Here is an 18933-nt window from a genome sequence, read left to right on the forward strand (position 1 = left end):
GGCCAAGCCGGTGGAAAGGGCGAGGGTTGGGCCGTGCCACAGTGACCCGCCCTCCTCCTGCTGCCGCGGCGAGGAGAGGTGCTTCGGGTCCCGGCGGGCAGAAGGCGGGGGCACCGACAGCTTCCAGAACACCCGGCCTCTGGGGCCCCGTGGAGGTTCAGGGGGTCTGGAAAGCGCCTGCCTGGCTGGAGCAGCAGCGCAGGGAACGGGCGGTGGGGCTGGTAGGAGGACGGGCTGGAGGGACTTGGTCCTTGTGTCGCAGAGAGAGCGTGGGGTCGAGCAGCTCCATCTCACAGTTCCAGCTCATCCCAGCTCCCTTTACGAGCAGAGCCCTGCGGGAAGCCGGGGCTCTGAACAGGTCTGCACCTACAGGGGCTCAGGGGGGCTACGTGGCCCGGGCTCTGCTAGAAGAGGGGACCTTCAACGTCCGTGCGGTAATGCGGAGCCCCGTGAAGAAGGAGGCCGAGGAGCTGAAGCAGAGGGGAGCTGAGGTCGTGAAGGCGGATCAGGACGATGAGCCATCACTGGAACTGGCCTTGGCGGGTGCTTATGGAGCCTTTGTTGTAACCAACTTCTGGAAGCACTGCAGCAAAGAGAAAGAAACCGTGCAGGTACCGGTGCTTGCTTTAACTGGGACCATGTGCAGAATGGCCTGGGAGGGGGTGATCAAGGGACAGCCGTGTGGCATCGGGGTGGGGGTCATGGGACAGCTTTTAGTGCAGCCTTGCCAGCCCTGATGGTTCAAGTGGCCAGTCCAGAAAAGTCCCAAGGCCTCGCAAACAAACCAGGTCCCAGTTCTTGCAAAGCCAGAACTTGTCGCCTGTTCCCTCGCAGTCAGGTGGCTCCAGGATGTGGTGCCTTCAGGAAGTGGTTAAATGCCTCGAGACCTGGCGTGGTGGCACTGCCTGGGAGTCAGAGTAGCAGGGCTGGGAAGACTCGGCTCCGCAGAGCCTTCTGGGATCTGAGCCAGGACTGTCGCTGCCTGCAGTCCTGTAGTTCTCTGCACTTGCAGCTTTGGGGCCAAAATGTGCTGCGGTATCAGAAATCCCAGGGCCTTCCCCAAGGACGGTGTTCACCCCAGGACAGATTTTGCAAGGTGGCACCATTGCCATGCCTGGATGGCAGCAAACAAAAGATATCTTAGGGCAGGTATGTTGGCCCCGGCAGATCTTTAGGGCTGGTGTTTGTGTGCTTGGTGGAGGAGCTAGCACCAAAGCTGGAGGGTGTGCGGTCTTTCTAATGTAGGATGGTGTAAGCAGTGGACTCGGCTCCACCTGGGCAACTCACAGGGCTCGCTGGGTCTGCTCAGCCCTGGTTCCAGCTGAGGGCTTGGGGTGCCAGATGCTGAGGAGCTTGCTCAGCTGGCATGTGTTGGATCCTGCCTTCCTGCCCAGTGCAATGAAGGGGAAGGGGGGATGTGTGGGGACGATGAAAGTCCCCGCGTGTCCCAAGGGAGCCATTCCCCTCTTCATGGCCGGCTTCACCCTTCGCCCAGGGAAAGCGGCTTGCTGACCTGTCGAAGCACCTCGGTCTGCGCCACGTCGAGGCCTGGAAAATGTGAGGCAGCTGATGGGGGGCTGGCTGGAGGTGCTCCACTTTGACGGCAAAGGTGTGGTGGAGGAGTACTTCCAGAAAGTTGGTGTTCCCACCACGACCATCTGACTGCCGTTCTACTTCGAGAACTTCTCTCCATCTTCAACCCGCAGAAGGTCCCGCAGGGAGATACCTTTGTCCTGGGTAAGACAGGACCTCTCGCTTTCCAGGTCGCTGCCCTGTAGTTCTCTTCTGCTCCCGCTGTGCAGTGTCTCACTGAGGGGCGGTGAAACCACCAGGACTGCAGACTGATGGGGAAAAGGGGCCTGTGCCAGCTTGACCACAGCAAGTTGCAGCTGCATTATGGTCCTTCAGACCTGTTTGGTGGCCTGCAAGAAATAAGTAAGTGAGATGCCAGTCCTGTTTCTGGTGCTGAGGGCTGCTCTGCAGATCCCAGAGTGTCTCTGGACACCCCAGCTCCCTGCAGTTGGGATGTCGGAGGTCAGAGGTGGGGCTGCAGGTCTGGGTGAGTCGCGGTGCTGCTCTGGCCACTCACTGGGATCTGAGCCAGGACTGTCGCTGCCTGCAGTCCTGTAGTTCTCTGCACTTGCAGCTTTGGGGCCAAAATGTGCTGCGGTATCAGAAATCCCAGGGCCTTCCCCAAGGACGGTGTTCACCCCAGGACAGATTTTGCAAGGTGGCACCATTGCCATGCCTGGATGGCAGCAAACAAAAGATATCTTAGGGCAGGTATGTTGGCCCCGGCAGATCTTTAGGGCTGGTGTTTGTGTGCTTGGTGGAGGAGCTAGCACCAAAGCTGGAGGGTGTGCGGTCTTTCTAATGTAGGATGGTGTAAGCAGTGGACTCGGCTCCACCTGGGCAACTCACAGGGCTCGCTGGGTCTGCTCAGCCCTGGTTCCAGCTGAGGGCTTGGGGTGCCAGATGCTGAGGAGCTTGCTCAGCTGGCATGTGTTGGATCCTGCCTTCCTGCCCAGTGCAATGAAGGGGAAGGGGGGATGTGTGGGGACGATGAAAGTCCCCGCGTGTCCCAAGGGAGCCATTCCCCTCTTCATGGCCGGCTTCACCCTTCGCCCAGGGAAAGCGGCTTGCTGACCTGTCGAAGCACCTCGGTCTGCGCCACGTCGAGGCCTGGAAAATGTGAGGCAGCTGATGGGGGGCTGGCTGGAGGTGCTCCACTTTGACGGCAAAGGTGTGGTGGAGGAGTACTTCCAGAAAGTTGGTGTTCCCACCACGACCATCTGACTGCCGTTCTACTTCGAGAACTTCTCTCCGTCTTCAACCCGCAGAAGGTCCCGCAGGGAGATACCTTTGTCCTGGGTAAGACAGGACCTCTCGCTTTCCAGGTCGCTGCCCTGTAGTTCTCTTCTGCTCCCGCTGTGCAGTGTCTCACTGAGGGGCGGTGAAACCACCAGGACTGCAGACTGATGGGGAAAAGGGGCCTGTGCCAGCTTGACCACAGCAAGTTGCAGCTGCATTATGGTCCTTCAGACCTGTTTGGTGGCCTGCAAGAAATAAGTAAGTGAGATGCCAGTCCTGTTTCTGGTGCTGAGGGCTGCTCTGCAGATCCCAGAGTGTCTCTGGACACCCCAGCTCCCTGCAGTTGGGATGTCGGAGGTCAGAGGTGGGGCTGCAGGTCTGGGTGAGTCGCGGTGCTGCTCTGGCCACTCACGGTCTCTTAGCTCAGGCCTGCAGGTGCTCTCGTGGCTTGCCACACTGATGCACTGCTCACGGCTCTTCCTCACCTCGTGTTCAGAGGCTGGGTGCCGAAAACTCCAGCTGTACCTCCTCAGAGCTGGGCTGCACTCTGACCAGGATCAATCTCTCCCATACAGTGCTGCCCATGGGGAACACCCTCATGGGTGGGATGGCAGTGGAGGACACTGGGCCTGTTGTGCTTTGCCTGCTGAAGTCCCCAGAGGAGTACATAGGCCGAGTGATCGGGCTCAGCACTGGCAAGCTCACCGAGGCAGAGTACGCCGCTGTCCTCTCCCAGCAGACGGGCAAGACGGTGGAAGCCAGCAAGGTAGGAAGCATCCCTTGGTGTACGTGATGTTCTTGAGGTGGGGGGAAGCTGGCTCAGGGCCCTGCAGCCCGCCTTCAGGTGGCGGGGGGACGATCCCGGTGCCTTCCCAACAGCTAGGCGCTCTGCAGGTCCCTGCCCAGGCCGGGCTGCTGTTGGCTGCGGGTGCGCACCCCTGCTTGGCAGCAGCAGAGGGGCAGCACGCCTGGCCTCTCCCCTTGGTCTGGAATAGTAGGGGGCTCTGTATGGGGGCTGAGCATGGACAGCACTGGCAAAACAAGTGCTGTCCTGCCCCGGCAGCAAGGCCAGGAGCTGCCGGGGTGGAGGGCCCCTGTAGCTCGGTGTACGGGTTTGGTACAACCTAGCGCTGGTGTCCAGGATTAGTCCGGCTGCCGCTGCGTGCGGCTGGAGCACACGTTGGCACCGAAACTGCCTTGTTGGTGTTGTCACTGAGACAATGCATGCTCATGGAGCGCGCGCGTGCGCCCGGGCAGGTCTGTGCCTGGCTCTGAGGGATAACTGAAGCGGGAGGTCTCCAGAAGAGCCAGGGGCCGAGCAGTCGCTGGTGGGGCTGCGTACCTACAGAACAGGTCTTTGCCGCGTGCCCCTCCCTTCAGCAGGTCTTCCCCGAGAGCCTTGCTGTGTCACCCAGTGCTCCTGGCCTCTCCGTGCCCTGTGACTTTTTAATTTTGTGTTTGTGCTTTGGCTGTGCTGCTCCCCTCGGGCGGCCGGTACAATGGATGAGGGGTGCAGTGGCGCTCTGCTTTGAGAACAAAGCACGTTTCAGTAGAAACGAAGCACCTCTGATGCTCTCTGCAGGTTCTGCTCTGCCAGGGACAAATAAGCAGCTCTCTTCTTCCCAGAAGAAGACTGCCCCAGCACAGTGCAGAAGCACGGTGGTCCACCCTTTGATTCAGGCAGGGAGGGTGGGTGCTGGGGTACAAGGGGCAGCCTGGGTTGCTCGGGCTCTCCAGAGCTCTCCTGCATCCCCCAAGCCCGTGTTTCTAGACCCCCTCAGCCACGGCTCGTACCCCGGTGCAGGGAAGGGCTCCCTCATAGCTGTTCCGGGCTTCGGCTGCTGGGGAGAGTGGGTTGTGTGCCTGAGCCCGTGCCCAGGCTGGCTGTGTGCCAGAGTGCAGTGGCGCTCTGCTTTGAGAACAAAGCACGTTTCAGTAGAAACGAAGCACCTCTGATGCTCTCTGCAGGTTCTGCTCTGCCAGGGACAAATAAGCAGCTCTCTTCTTCCCAGAAGAAGACTGCCCCAGCACAGTGCAGAAGCACGGTGGTCCACCCTTTGATTCAGGCAGGGAGGGTGGGTGCTGGGGTACAAGGGGCAGCCTGGGTTGCTCGGGCTCTCCAGAGCTCTCCTGCATCCCCCAAGCCCGTGTTTCTAGACCCCCCCCAGCCACGCTCGTACCCCGTTGCAGGGAAGGGCTCCCTCATAGCTGTTCCGGGCTTCGGCTGCTGGGGAGAGTGGGTTGTGTGCCTGAGCCCGTGCCCAGGCTGGCTGTGTGCCAGAGTCGGGTGCTGGCCCCAAGCAGGTTGGGCCGTTCCCTGCCAGGCAGGGCTGCAGGGTGCTCAGCGGCACTGCCCTGCCAGTGGCTGCGGCTCCAGGGGGGGGCAGCTGGCTCGGGACAGATCCAGAACAAGCTCCCGAGCGCCTGTGCGGCATGATTTCACCACCACCACCCTTTTTCATGCTGTACCTGGAGGAAGGGTGGACTGGGGGGACCTCCTGGGTCAGCACCAACCAAGAGACAGTGGTCTGCTTCATCCCACCTCCCACCAGCATGCTCTGGCGAAGGCTTTCCGCCGCCTTGCCGTCATGCTGCAGGGCTGCTGCTTCCTTTACGCAAATCCAACCGAAATGACTTGCAGAGCAGCAGAGCCCTCCTCAGCAGTGGAAATAACGTGGCAGGCTGCTCTAATGCAGCCCTCTTTGGCTTCCCTGCATGGTCCAATGGGAGTGCCCCAGCAGCCTCTGCCCTGTGACAAGACTGGCTTTTTTCCCCCCAATTCTTTTCGCAGATCTCACCAGAGGAGTATGTGAAACGTGGCTCCCCCGGTGCCAAGGGAATGGCCGCTATGTTCCGTTTCTATGCCCTGAAGCCAGACCGCGACGTGGACCTGAACATGAACCTCAACCCCAAGGCCCGCGCCTTCCATCAGCGGGTGGCAGACAGTAAGGCCGCCTTCTGACCCTTCCCTCCCTCCTCTTCTACCCGAGCTTCTGCAGCAGGTAGCGGGAACTGGCCAAGGAGGTGAGCTGCGCTGAGCCGCGCTGCCTTTCCACTAGCGCCCTGGCGAAAGGCTGACCCTGCCAGAGCTGGGAAGAGCTTTGGTCCACGCGTGTGCCACAGGGCTCTCCTGTGACTTGGTTGAGACTGTTTAGACTAGAGCAAGAGGAAAGGCTGTACAGCTGCAGGCAGACAGGCGGGAGAAGCGCTACCTTTGCACGCTATCTTCAGGGAGGTGTTTGTTTAGTGATTCTGGGTGTTTTCATGTCTGTAGGGTGGCGGCGGCGGCTTGTTTTCCCAGGATCACCCTCTTTCCTAGGCAGCTCTGAGCACGCAGCACCTCAGTGGGCTGAATTCTGGGTCCCGAAGGGCAGTGCCTTCTCTGCAGCCGCTGCAGGTACCCACGGCCGGTCCTCAACCAGCACCGGCGCAGGCTCCTAAGCAAACAGAAAACGCTGGGGTTTCTCCATGGAGCAGGTTCAGGCACCGCAGGTGAGCCAGCGGGCAGAGCAGCACGCCTGGCGAGACCGAGCGCTGCGTTAGCACCACCCTGGCACAGGGGACCGTGCTGTGACGTCCTGTGCTGTGTAACCTGAAAGCTGAACCTAATTCCCCACCTCGGACAGCTCTCAGCTCTGGCCTGGCCTTTGGGCTCCTGGAGCTAATTTCAGTCGCTGCCCCTGTGAGTCGAATAAAAATTCTGCAAGACTGTCCAACCTCAGGGTTTAAGACTCGCTTAAAAAGCTCCTTCCCCCACACCACCATATGCTTCAGGTACTGGTCGGATAAGAGCTCTGGGATTTAGAAGTCTGCCTGTGCTTAAAGTCAATTGCAGCCACCAGAGAGATGCTCAAGCCATCTAGCCCCGTCCTCTCCTTGTCCGAGAGAAGACCTTCGTTCCTGTTACTGGGGGAGGGAAAGGGGGTAACAGACAAGGTTGGAAGAATAGACAAGGCAGTGAGGCACAGCACGTGTTAAATATCTTTATGAAGTCAATCTTATTTACATGGATACAGAATCACTTTACAGACAGTTTAATCAGGAGGCAACGCGTGCTTTATTTCAGCAAATTAAGAAGGGCAAGACTACGACATGTCCTCGTTTAACTGGTCGATTAGTAGTATGTGGGCTGATGGTACCTGCACAGTATAACTAACAACAGCGGGCTACGGTAACCATGGACATACTCACTGCAAGAGCTCAACTCCACCCGGAAGGAGTGATCCACTTCACTTGTATTCTCACACATGTGGGAACGATGACTCTTTGACCAATCATTTATGCTACGGGTGTTGCGCTAATGTAATAAAAGACTTTGTCCCAAACTGGCAGAGGGCTCGGTGATAAACTTGTACCCATTCGGAAGCGACAGCATTTGTGTTGTAACTTTAGTTATTGGGGGGGAGGGAAACCTCAGGCAAAGGGCAGATCCCATCACTGCTCTTTGTGCAGGAAATCAGCAGGACTAAGAAACCCCAGGGCAGCTGGGCTCTGACGAGTCCCAGCCACAGGGAGCCTTCCCACTCAGAGAGATGTGCAGGACAGCTAGGGGGGCTGTCGCGATGACAGGGTTCAAACTCACTGACCCACCGAGTCTCCTAGGAGAAAATAAGCGGTGACAAGTTCACCAAGCACATCTAGCATTCAGAAGGGCACGTGAGTGAGCAGCAGCCGTCTTGGACTCCACACAGCAAACTGCTCCACTCTGTGCTAGAAGGACAATTTTTATTTCACATTTCCACTTTTTTGGATTCTAAATAATATTTCAACTTTAAATTTTACCAAATAAGCTCCCAGCAGCAGTAGGGACTGTGGAGCAACCTCAAGAGAGCACCGCATTTCTGCAAAGCTGGCATTTTCCTTCATTACCGTTTCCTAGGACGGTGAGTGGGTTTTGTATCACGATGCTTGTTGGTGCCTCAGTGGTTTGTAGCCTCTCCAGCTGGGATTCTCGCTGTGCTGCTGACTGACATCCTTCACTCTCCAGAGCCCACTGCCAGAAAGATTCATCCCCGACTGCAAAGATGACCTGCTGCGGCTGGCTCTTAGTTTCCAGTAGAACGCTTCCCTGTGGTTGAAGCAAGAGAAAAGTTTAGCGTTTCCTGACCGCGTCGGCCTAAGGCGCGCAGCAGCCCCTGCACCCTGCTTTGCGAGCGCAGGCGCCAGAGCACCTCCCCACCGTCAGGCTTTGTCAGCCACGCAGAACAGACAAGTTTGAAGCCTGCGGTGACAGGAAGCCGAGCCCCCGGAATCCAAGACAGCACAGTCTGCCATAGCTGATTTCAAGTCCGGAGCGCTCCCTCGCAGCAGGCCAACACCAACTAAATGGCACCCTGAGTTATAACACTGTACTCATTTGTCTGGCGGGGGCTTTGCTGTGCTTTACGACAAAGACCGATTCCCTCCTGGTGCTGTAAGCCTGTGGTAGGGGCGAGTCCAGCCTGAGCGTACCGGCACCGGAGGCTCTGCAGGCCTACCTGCGCCTCCCGGCAAGGCCGGGCTTTGCGGTGGCAGTAGAACTGCCCGATCCCAGCTTTACCAGCTAACGGGAACACCCTCGGTGCTTTCAATCGGGTACAGCCACTGAGTGGACAAGGAAGCAGAGCTGCAGGGGAGGCCAGCAACCTCCCTGAAGATGTACCCAGCGTTTTTGCTGGAGCAACAATGCAATTTAGTCCCTGGCTTTTTGCTGCAGGTCACAGGGGACAGCTAGGGCTTTTCACACCAGTGGCTGGAAGGCCTGAGGCTAAGCGAGAAGCAATGCTGTGCTTTTGCTGCTTCTACCTCCCAAGAAGTGCAAATTCTGCTTAGTGTGGGGGAAAGACGACAATAAAACACAAGAGGCCTCCTACCTCGGATGGGGTGTCAGGAGCTAAACATTTTCTTAAGTTTGGAAAGGAATCCCTCCTTGTTCTCCTCAGCCTCAGGCCTATCCCCGCCTGCGTCAGCGCTAGCCGTGGCCCTGCCACCTGGACACAAACAGCAAAGGGCTGCAGTCAGATACATCTCCCACCAGTAGCCAGCACCCCTGACGAAGCGAGAGGGTTATTTTAGACGGGGAATGGTCAAGTCAAGGCAGCTGGTTTTGCCTGCATCCTTGCGTACAGGGCCGCACCTGGCAGCGAGCCACAGTACTGGACCACTTGCAGTGAAAGCACTGGAGAGCCCGGACCCCAGAAGTGGAAAAGACGACTGCGAGCCCAGGTACCACCGTTCCCTTCCCCTCTCCCCAGCCCTCCAACTGGCGAGGGAAGTCTCACGCTGCACAATCAAGTCAGGGACCCCACAGGCTTTGGAAACAAGCACTTGGAATTGGGAGTCTGCCACTAAAACCAAGTTGTCAACTTGACCACCGCCAGCCATGACTTTACAGAAAAAAAAGCTGTATTGGTGGTCCCTGGAACAATCTGTCTTCCTGTTTCATGGGCATGTCGTGACCCCTTAGAGCAAAGCAGTGCGAAACCATACCAGGAGCCTGCCTCAAGTAATCCTCATGCAATGCTCAGACAAACAGTATCAAGGAGAAAACGAACTCGGGCTAGAATGAAAAAGGCTACAAGTATTGCAGAACAAGTGCCCAGATAAGGAACCTTTCTGTCAGCAACGAGCATAATTTTCCTATATAAACAGGTCCTGAGAAGTTGTTTGTCCCTCTGAGAAGCGGCTACAGCAAGAACAAAGGAGACCTCTTTGCTAATCTGCTGTTTCTACAGTAAAACTGTCAATAACAAGACCCCCGAATCCCCCTCGAGCTTTCTTTGCACACAGAGAACACAAAGTCCAGTCCTCCCCGTCCTCCCACAGCTGACTGGCGAGCTCAGACTGATGCAATGGTATGAAGCCTGCGGCAGAACACGCCTCCGTCCACTCAGGGTATTTCTGCTTCCCAGAGCAAGGACACGCTTTCAGCAACAGCCTGTCTCTACACTGCAAACGACTGGCGTTGTTTTTAATCCACCTTGCTCCTTAATCGTGGTAAAAACTGGCAGGTTTACTTTTTAAAAAACAGATTTGGAGAGCATTTTTCTCCTTTGGCACATAAACGTCTTTAAAGCTGGAATGAAAGTTTTGTGCTTAGCGATCTCTCCCCTTCCCCCCAAGGCTGACCTTTAATGCTTACCCTCAGTGGAAAAGTCATAACTTCTGTGTTATGGAAGCACTATAAAACATAACATTGGGAAGTATTTGGCAGATACTGCCTTCCAATATCCTGAACTTCAGCCTATATTCCTCAGGCTTTGGCATGTGTGGTAGAGAGGACCCGAGTTCCTGGGATCGTTTAGCAGCTTTGAAAGACTCTCACCTTTGCCTAGCTGTACGCAGTCACAGATGCTCTTTTTGGTTTCAAGCATAAAAAGAAATCCAACCAGCTTTAAGTAGTTCATTGTTCCAATACGAGCAAAGAAAAAATTTTTTTCCAGTAGCAAAAGACAAAGCTCTTGCCTTACTGTTCTACCGTATGTTTTGCCTTTGGCTGCTGTTGATGCCTGGTACCTCACCCCTGAAACTTAAAACACGTAATTGCTCAATCAAAATTTTTGATCTGGAGCTGAAAGAGCAGCTTTACAAAGCTCCCAGCTGACTTCACTCCCTCCATCGCACCGGACGCTGTCCACTGGCTGGAGCCAACACTCAGCACCAATGAACATTTCTATCGAAGATTCCCCCGTGTGCAGAGAGCATGGCTTAGAGCAGCCCTGACAGCAGTACTCCCTTCAGCTTTCAAGGAGAAACGTCCCCACTGCAGTCAGAAGCACAACAGATTAGCTCACACAGAAAATTGGCCTGAAGCACATTGTCTTTTTGTACCTCTGCTACTAAGACAAGTTACTTCTGGCACAGGGGCAGAAGCAGGGAGCAGAAGGCTTTCATCACCACAGCGAGACTCACCACAACTTGTCAGGACCCCGGAGTATCTCGATACCTGCTCTCTATTCACGCACAGATTTGCCCAGTAAGTATTCGAGTAAAGCTTTCTGGGAAGAGGCTACCTCCTTGCTTTGTGCTACAACCTATTAACATCATACTAAAACTATTTCCAATATAACATGCCTGGCAGGTTGTGCCAACACGCTGTCTCAAGGTGACCTTGGCTCACCTTCCTCCCCAGGAGCCCTGAGGAAGCGCTCTGCACTCCCACACCAGCTCCACGAGGAAGAAGCGCTACTTCCCACCGCTCACCTGATGCTGTATTTGTGACTCCGTTCACCGTGCCGTCCACATCTGCCTCGTCCTCGGCGTAGCTCATCATTAAGGCTCTCTGGCGATCCGTCAGCCTCCTGCAGGTTGAAGACAGAGGTTTAGTTACAGCCGCCTTTAGGGACAGATGTATCAACAGACCTCTTTAACCTTCTCCAGCAGCACGCACGAGAGGCAGCTACTGGAAATACACCTGGCAGACACTGCGAATCCCTAACGGTGCTCTTAAAATGAGCAATCTATAAAGAATAAGTCTCAGTGGAAGAGAAGAGATATGACCCACTGCATTTCACCAAACTGCAGTGAAAAAACCCAAAGTAAGTGCTAAGAACCGTGTGGAGCTGCAACAGAACACACATCTGGTGGGGAGACCTCAGGAAATTACCTCCCTTGCCAAGTGCAGCAATACGAGCTAAAAAGTTTCCTTCACCACCGGAGCAGAGGGCGGCCAAGCAGCCTGAAAAGCAACTGCCAAGGACTTCAGTTCCTTGAAGCTGTAGGTGTGAGAGCACAGACGCGTTATAAGCCAGAACACTGAATTTATGTAACCGGGCTCCAGACAAAATCGCAGTCAGCCAGGCAAACACGCAGGTGAAGAACTACTTATGCATTTCCAGGGCTTAGGATTTTTAGAGCTGGGTTGCCAAATGGTATCATTAAAAAAAAAAAAGGTGGGGAGACCTCAGGAAATTACCTCCCTTGCCAAGTGCAGCAATACGAGCTAAAAAGTTTCCTTCACCACCGGAGCAGAGGGCGGCCAAGCAGCCTGAAAAGCAACTGCCAAGGACTTCAGTTCCTTGAAGCTGTAGGTGTGAGAGCACAGACGCGTTATAAGCCAGAACACTGAATTTATGTAACCGGGCTCCAGACAAAATCGCAGTCAGCCAGGCAAACACGCAGGTGAAGAACTACTTATGCATTTCTCCAGGGGTTGATTTTTTGGGGTGGGTTGCCAAATGGTATCATTAAAAAAAAAAAAAAAAGTCTACCTCACATCAGAATTAAAAGCAGAGTAAGAAATTAATGACCTTGATAAAGCAGTAAGGAATTTTCACAAAATCTTTCTGAACAACGTTTTTTGCGAAAAGTTCAAGATTTCACAAAAAGCTGCATTAGCTCTACTTACTGAGGAACTTTTATCTTTATGTGAATGTAGTGGTCTCCGTAGCCGTAGCTGTTAACCTTGGGAATGCCTTTCCCGCTCATTTGAATTCTCTGGTCTGGCTGAATACCAGGGGGTATCTGTGGACACAGAAGGGTCACGTTTATTACTCTAGTTTAACCATTTATATAGTAATTACATTACTTGTCTACAGTAATTAACTACTGCTCCAGCAAGCTTCAAAGTAGGATGGGAGAGATCTGGTACGTTCATGCATCTGGACACATTCAGAAGCCAAGTCAGTAATGACGGGAAGGCTTCTGAAGGAACGAGTAAAGAACCTCGCGCAGTCTGTAGACCTGGGATGGGATTTGTCCAGCGATCCGCCCGGCCCGCCCTTTCCCTGTCCCTACACAGCGATAGGAAAGGAGGTGTGATCAAGCAGGTCACAAACTACCTGACGCTCAACCCTAAAGAAGTCTGAAACTCGATACTGGCAGACTTAGGAGATTTGCACCATCTTTGCAGCAAAGGAGAAGTCTCTGCTGTCCCACTTCGATTTATGCCCAAGCTCTTCCACGTAATGGTACTTACCGTGATATTGATTGTCTCGTACAAGCCTTGACATCTGGCTGTGCCTCCCAGAACAGCCTGTGCTATTGAAATAAGGAGGTCCGAATGGATATCTGCTCCATTTCTTCTGAACACAGAACTTTTTTGAACCTGAAAGGCAGGCAGTTCCAAACAGAAGTGAGCACAACGCCATGAAGTTCTCACGGTAAATGGCTTTGAAAGTTCTCATAATAAAACCTGCCAGAATGCTGCAGTCAGACCCTTTATCATCCACAAAACTGCACGGCTAAGAAGTCCAAGTTAACGTTCAGCCCTTTAGAAAAACACAGATCTTGACATATCTGTAATTAGCCAGAGGCTTAGGAGGATGCCTGCTTCCTATCTCAGCAACTCCCTCCCCTAATCCTGTTGTTAATTTATCAGTGTCAGGGTGATTCTGCAGAGACAGAGAAGGCACTGCCTTGTCCAGCACCCTGAACCGGGGAAAGCCAGAAGAGAAGAGGGAGGCAAGCACCTTAGCAGTGGCCTCACAGGCTGGAAGAGAATTAAATCCTCCCGCACCACAAAAAAGGTGCTGAAAAAAGTTTCCTCCTTGACAGGAATGCGTATGACAGGATACCTACAGGAGAAGAGGGCCCCAGCTACAAAACATGTGCAAAGCAGCACTTAACATATATCTGCAAAAGGAGACAACCAGCCAGCCTCTCACGGGCATTCCCGCAGCCCTCCTCGGCGCTCCCACCCCTGCAAGCAGACAGCTCCTTCACATTTCCAACTCAAAGACTCAAGGCATCAAGGACCTACTCTGAATTTTGATGCACGCTACCGTAAGGGCCTCGTCCTGGAACAAGCAGCGCGATTCTTCATGAGCAGACTTAACGTTACACCACTTGTTACAATGCAGATCTTCTGCTATCTCAAAGTTCACGTGGATCGTGTTACCTCAGCTGTTTCAAAGGATCACTCGCTCTTCCTCCTCCGTCCCCCATTCAGTCAGACTTCCCAGGCAGTTGCGAAGGGAACAAGCAACCAACTTAAGTGATGGAAACAGCCTACAATATAACGATACGTACCCTGAACGTAATGAAAATTTCTTTCTTCCCCACAGGCATCCGAACTGTCTGCCCATCCTCAACGCCTGCAATCAGAAAAAAAGAGGGAATGTCACCTTATAATCCACGTGTTACTTGGATACCTACAGCTTTTCTCTTCAGACCTCTTGCCGTCCCCAAAAGCCTGCCACCACAGCAGCACCTCCACATCCAGGAGCACGAGGCACAAGACCTACCAGCGGGCAGCACAGTTAACACTCTCCACAGGAGCCGTGGCCAAAGGAGGGAGGTGTCAGCACACGTTTATACCTCTGAGGTGATCGCTACACGCCAAGCAGGCTCGTTACTTCAATCCCTTACAGAATTCTTTAGGGAAACGCATCCGACTAAGGAACGCGGGGCAGCCTCCACAAGCTGCAGGAAAATTACAGGGTGCTCACCCAGGGCGGTCTCAAAGAAGCAAGCCTTCAGCCCCACCACCCATTTTACCCTCTTTGGTGAGGACGGCCACCAGCACTCCTTTCTGAGCCGAGCTTTCAAGATTCCCACCTCCCCCCAAGCTTCATCAAAGACAAACAAAAGACCCAAGGCAACAAAATCTTTTGAGTTTCACTCTTCAAAAGCTGCCTAGAAGGATCCACGCAAGAACCAAAACAGCTCAGGAAGGGCAAAGCAAACATTTATAGCCGTGGCCAGAAAGTTCATCTCATTACTAAGCCTTTCAATTGCCAAGCTATCAACCTGCTTTGCTCTTAAGATAACTTCTCTGCAGCAAAACAACTTACGTTGCTCTCACATTCGTACCTGGCAGGGACCAGCCACGCTTTGGAGGCAAGTGCCTTGCTGTTGGCCGAGTGGAAGCAAAGAACTATAGTCATTTAACAGAGAGCAGCACACAAGTACCCCACTAACCAGCTGGCACAGGAACCATCACTCTCTTCTTTTGTTTGGTTTGCCCCGTTCCTCGACATACTACGCACGGTGTTGTTATGATGGAACCACGACCGCCACATCGTCGGCACGTAGATCGCATTACAAAAGGGCCGGTATTTATTGTCTCCTAGTGAAGAAAACACAGATGGTACAAATATTTGGTACTGAGACGGTACTTTTCGCTTCCACAAAACACTGCCAGTGACTGGCCCAGCACATCTGAGTCCCTCTAATTGCACATGCAACCTGACAGGAGAGCGATACCCTTTAGCAAGGGGTGGAGCTGGCCCAGAAATCCAAAGAGGATGCTGCTTGTGAGAAGCTGGATCAGATTCAATTGCCATCACATTCCGATTTCCACTGACAACCATCACTATGAGCAGGTGTCTCACGGCGAGGGGAAGGGAAGCACGACGCTTTCCATCTCTAGGCTTTAATGCGCAAGCAGGAACAAAGCTCCTTACAGTGCTATTCACAAGGAACTACAAACATCTGTATTTTGAGGAATCCAAGGACAATCCACTTGCATGAATTATTGCCAGCGTCCAGGAAAACATTATGGAGACCAAGCTATAGCCTGAACTGTGAAAGCCACCCATCAGATTGAAGCACATGAAGAAATGGTGGGAAGAGCTTGCAGTCTCCTCTGACCAGCTACACCTGTTCTGCGCAGAAAGGTCCTCTGGTCACAGACTGATTGCCGGTACCCATTTTGATGTGTGGAAATTGAAAGCCTGAAGCTCCATCATAGAATCATAGAATGGTTTGGGTTGGAAGGGACCTTTCAAGGTCATCTAGTCCAACCCCCCTGCCATGGGCAGGGACATCTTCAACTAGATCAGGTTGTTCAGAGCCCCGTCCAACCTGACCTGGAATGTTTCCAGGGATGGGGCATCCACCACCTCTCTGGGCAACCTGTGCCAGTGCTTCACCACCCTCAGCGTAAAACATTTCTTCCTTGTATCTAGTCTGAATCTCCCCTCTTTCAGTTTAAAATCATTCCCCCTTGTCCTATTGCTACAGGCCCTACTAAAAAGTCCGTCCCCATCTTTCTTATAAGCCCCCTTTAAGTACTGACAGGCTGCAATAAGGTCTCCCCGGAGCCTTCTCCTCTCCAGGCTGAACAACCCCAACTCTCTCAGCCTGTCCTCATAGCAGAGGTGTTCATTTCTTTACTTACTGTAAGTAGCATGCATCTTCTTACTTCATGATTACCCTTAGGCTATCATCACCTTCCTCCTCCCTCCACCCCTCAATTCAAAGTATCCCACTTAATGCCCAAGTAATTTCAGAACGGTTACGTTATATAAATACGGTTTGCTGGGTGTACGATACCAGATGATCTAGCCCTGAAGGCTCGTGCTTTCAGCTGGGCAGAGCACTGCTTTAATACAAAGAAAATCTTCCTAGTGCCTGTTAACATCAAGTCCGCATTAACTCGGCTTCACCCAAGATAAGCTGATGATTGTAGTGAGAATTTTTCGCTGACTTGCCCCAACAAGGAAAAGCGCAGCAGAACCTGTGTCTTAAAAAGCACTTACCATGCCCGTGCCACTGCAGTAGTGACAGCGCTGGGCTTTGGTACCAGGTTCGTGTCCTTTACCATTGCATCGCTCACAGGAGTCGTTGATGTTCACCACAATCTCCTTGTTAACACCTTTTGCCGCTTGGGTGAATGTCAGTTCCATGATATACTGTACAGGAAACACGGACATCAATCTACAACTGATACGCGATGGGGTCTTGAGCAGACTGAAATTGTTTTAGGCCAAATATCAAACAATGCTTAAAATACATCCAGGTAAGGGGGGGGGGGGGGGAAAAAAAATTCAGGAGGCCTCCCCCCCCCCGGGGGCAGAGAACTGAGGAAGCGATAATCTGTCTCACAGAAATAAAAAGGGGTACAAAAGGATAGCAGACATTACAGGGATGACGATTACACCAGTCTGATGAGCAGTTGTGTAGCAAAAACGAGGTATAAAAACAGAAAAGAAGGAAGTAAAAATAGAAGTCAAGCGTTTTTCTGCCCTCAGGAAAACTCTCAGTACTTCTAAAGGCTTTCTTTCATGGGAATGCAGCAACAGGTGAGGGAGAAGGCTTTCGATCCCAATGAAAGTATCTGTTCTTCCTCAATAAACTCTTTACGTCAGCAAGGATGACCGCACAAAACAGGAAATTCTGTTTATAGCAGAAAGGCCGTTTTTAGTAAAGCCAGAAGTACCAAATAGCACGCGTTTCCGAAGGCAGCACATGAACCAACACTGTCAATACTTAAAAGAGCATTTCGCTGCGGTACAAAGAACGAGAAATAGGTCTTGCTTTATTATGGGCTCCACTGCAAAGTTAAGCCAATTAAGTTGCAAAATTAAGACAATTAAGCAGTCAAACCTAACGCTGGAAGGCTTGTTTTATAGTTTGAAGGTATTTTGTGGGTTTTAGCATTACAGATCAAAGCAGACGTATGTAAATCAACGTACAGCAGCAAAGATGCCTCTACAATGATGGAATTGTCTGGCAGCACCAACTGGTGCCAGTGAACACCACATGAAGTAGCTGAAGCCCAGGAAGAAGAAAATACCCTATCTGGTCATGTGGAGAACGCACCCACACGGCTTACCAAAAATACATGACTCTCCCACCCATACAACGGGACGCTCGTGTGCTGACATTCCCAGAAGGAAATCCTTTGCTTAAGCTCGCTCCCGGAGCAATCTGTGACAGGCCAGCGTCCGTCTCCAGCTTTTGTGTTTTTTCATTTCTCGTTTTCATTTCATTACTCAGAAAATAAACACGCTTCATACCTCCTGTGGCTGGTCAAAGACGTTCTGAAAATCGCCGAAAGGGGATCCCGAAAACTCTCCGAAGATTTTTCTGAAAAGCTCTTCCGGATCAATCGACGGACCGCTGCTCCAGTACTGCCGCCCAGCGCCGGCACCTGCTGCGCCAGGATCAAAACTAGCCGTGCCGTACGCATCGTATTGTTTCCGCTTCACTTCATCACTTAATACCTTTGGGGCAAAAGAACGAGGCCATCAGGACGCTGTCCAGATCCCGAGCGACTGGACAGCCTGTACCTGCAGAGCGGCACCTCCCGGGAGAATTCAAGGCTACTGGCGTTACCGCCGCAAGGCCACGTTCTCAGACCTCCCCGTCATCAGGAGGGCATCCAGCTCTCGGCAGCATGCGAATTACCAAAAAGCTCCTTCTTCCCCGGTATCTCTCAGCTCGTCGTCAGGAAAATGACAAGATCTTACCAAGTTATAATAAGCAAGGCTAACTTCCATTCCGTAGCTGATCATTACTATATCGCGTGTATTAAGTGGTAAGAGCGCCGGGGTAAATTTGAAAACCCACGAGCGCAAAAAGCAGCAGGGGAAGATTTCTGAACAAGCCGAAGAGCAGGAAGAAACGGGGCTGGGGTGCAGCACGGTGGAAGGCACCTCCGTCTCAAACAGCTAGTAACTGCCGACAGGTCGGTTTGTTTAAGCTGACCGATAATTCCACCGCAGCGACCACGGCATCCCTGCCAGTCGCTCACTGCTAAGGAAGAGCACAAATTCAAACGGCCCAAAACGTATCCAGCTAAATCAGATACTTGGGCTAAGTAATTTCCTGGAGACACCACTGGGACAGAGGCACTCGCGCCTAAAGTACGGGAAATGAAAAAACAGCCATGGTTTTACAGGAAGGACACCCAAGAAGAAGTGGTGTTTCGCCTCATCTACCCTCCAATCTTTCTTCCTTTTCATGAGGATAAAATCCTGCATATTACCTCGTAGGCTTCTGCCAGCTGGGAGAACTTCTCTTTAGCTTTAGGGTCATCCTTGTTTGTATCAGGGTGGTATTTCTTTGCCAGCTAAACAACAAAAATCGAACTATTAGAGACAGACAGAAGTAATTTACTTCAGCGTTATCTCACATGCCAGGAAAAACACATTAGGCAAGGCTTGGCACTCACTATCTGTATTTTAGGGAACTAAAAGCCTTCATTTTCCGTTATCATCCCAACATACGGAACTACAGAAGCTGCTCCTGAATCTCTTCAGCAGTCCCAGGCCCTTCGGGAAAGAGACCCGAGATGACAGCGCGGGAGGACCACGCTTCTGGAGAGATCCCCAAACCCATCTGCCGAGCTTTCCCACCGCTACCTCCCCTCGCCCCCAGCGGGTCCAAACGCAGGGATCTCAAAGGCTTTTTTGCTCTTTGCCGTACAAGGGAGGCTGCGGGCAGCTACGACTCCTCCATCTGGCTACGGGCCCTCGG

The 18933-nt window shown here is 52.8% G+C and overlaps 2 protein-coding genes across 2 annotated transcripts in view; one reads left to right on the forward strand and one right to left on the reverse strand.

Annotated features, from left to right (window-relative positions):
• Positions 1-5924, forward strand: part of NMRAL1 (NmrA like redox sensor 1) — a 7962-nt gene extending 2038 nt beyond the window's left edge. Inside the window, 6 exon segments of the mRNA XM_009278557.2 lie at positions 329-611; positions 1496-1541; positions 1544-1684; positions 1687-1737; positions 3387-3577; positions 5603-5924. Of these exon segments, the coding sequence (XP_009276832.1) occupies positions 329-611; positions 1496-1541; positions 1544-1684; positions 1687-1737; positions 3387-3577; positions 5603-5773 (883 nt within the window). The 3' untranslated portion in view covers positions 5774-5924.
• A 1894-nt stretch (positions 5925-7818) lies between these two features.
• DNAJA3 (DnaJ heat shock protein family (Hsp40) member A3) overlaps positions 7819-18933 on the reverse strand; it is a 14211-nt gene continuing 3096 nt past the window's right edge. Inside the window, exons 2-10 of the mRNA XM_009278568.2 lie at positions 18443-18526; positions 17472-17678; positions 16212-16364; positions 14650-14797; positions 13759-13823; positions 12707-12835; positions 12137-12252; positions 10993-11090; positions 7819-7879 (exon numbers count right to left, since the gene is read on the reverse strand). Of these exons, the coding sequence (XP_009276843.1) occupies positions 7857-7879; positions 10993-11090; positions 12137-12252; positions 12707-12835; positions 13759-13823; positions 14650-14797; positions 16212-16364; positions 17472-17678; positions 18443-18526 (1023 nt within the window). The 3' untranslated portion in view covers positions 7819-7856. The remainder of the gene's footprint in view (positions 7880-10992; positions 11091-12136; positions 12253-12706; positions 12836-13758; positions 13824-14649; positions 14798-16211; positions 16365-17471; positions 17679-18442; positions 18527-18933) is intronic.

Source organism: Aptenodytes forsteri, unplaced genomic scaffold, assembly GCF_000699145.1.
Source record: "Aptenodytes forsteri isolate BGI_AS27 unplaced genomic scaffold, ASM69914v1 Scaffold26, whole genome shotgun sequence".
Lineage (NCBI taxonomy): Eukaryota > Metazoa > Chordata > Aves > Sphenisciformes > Spheniscidae > Aptenodytes > Aptenodytes forsteri.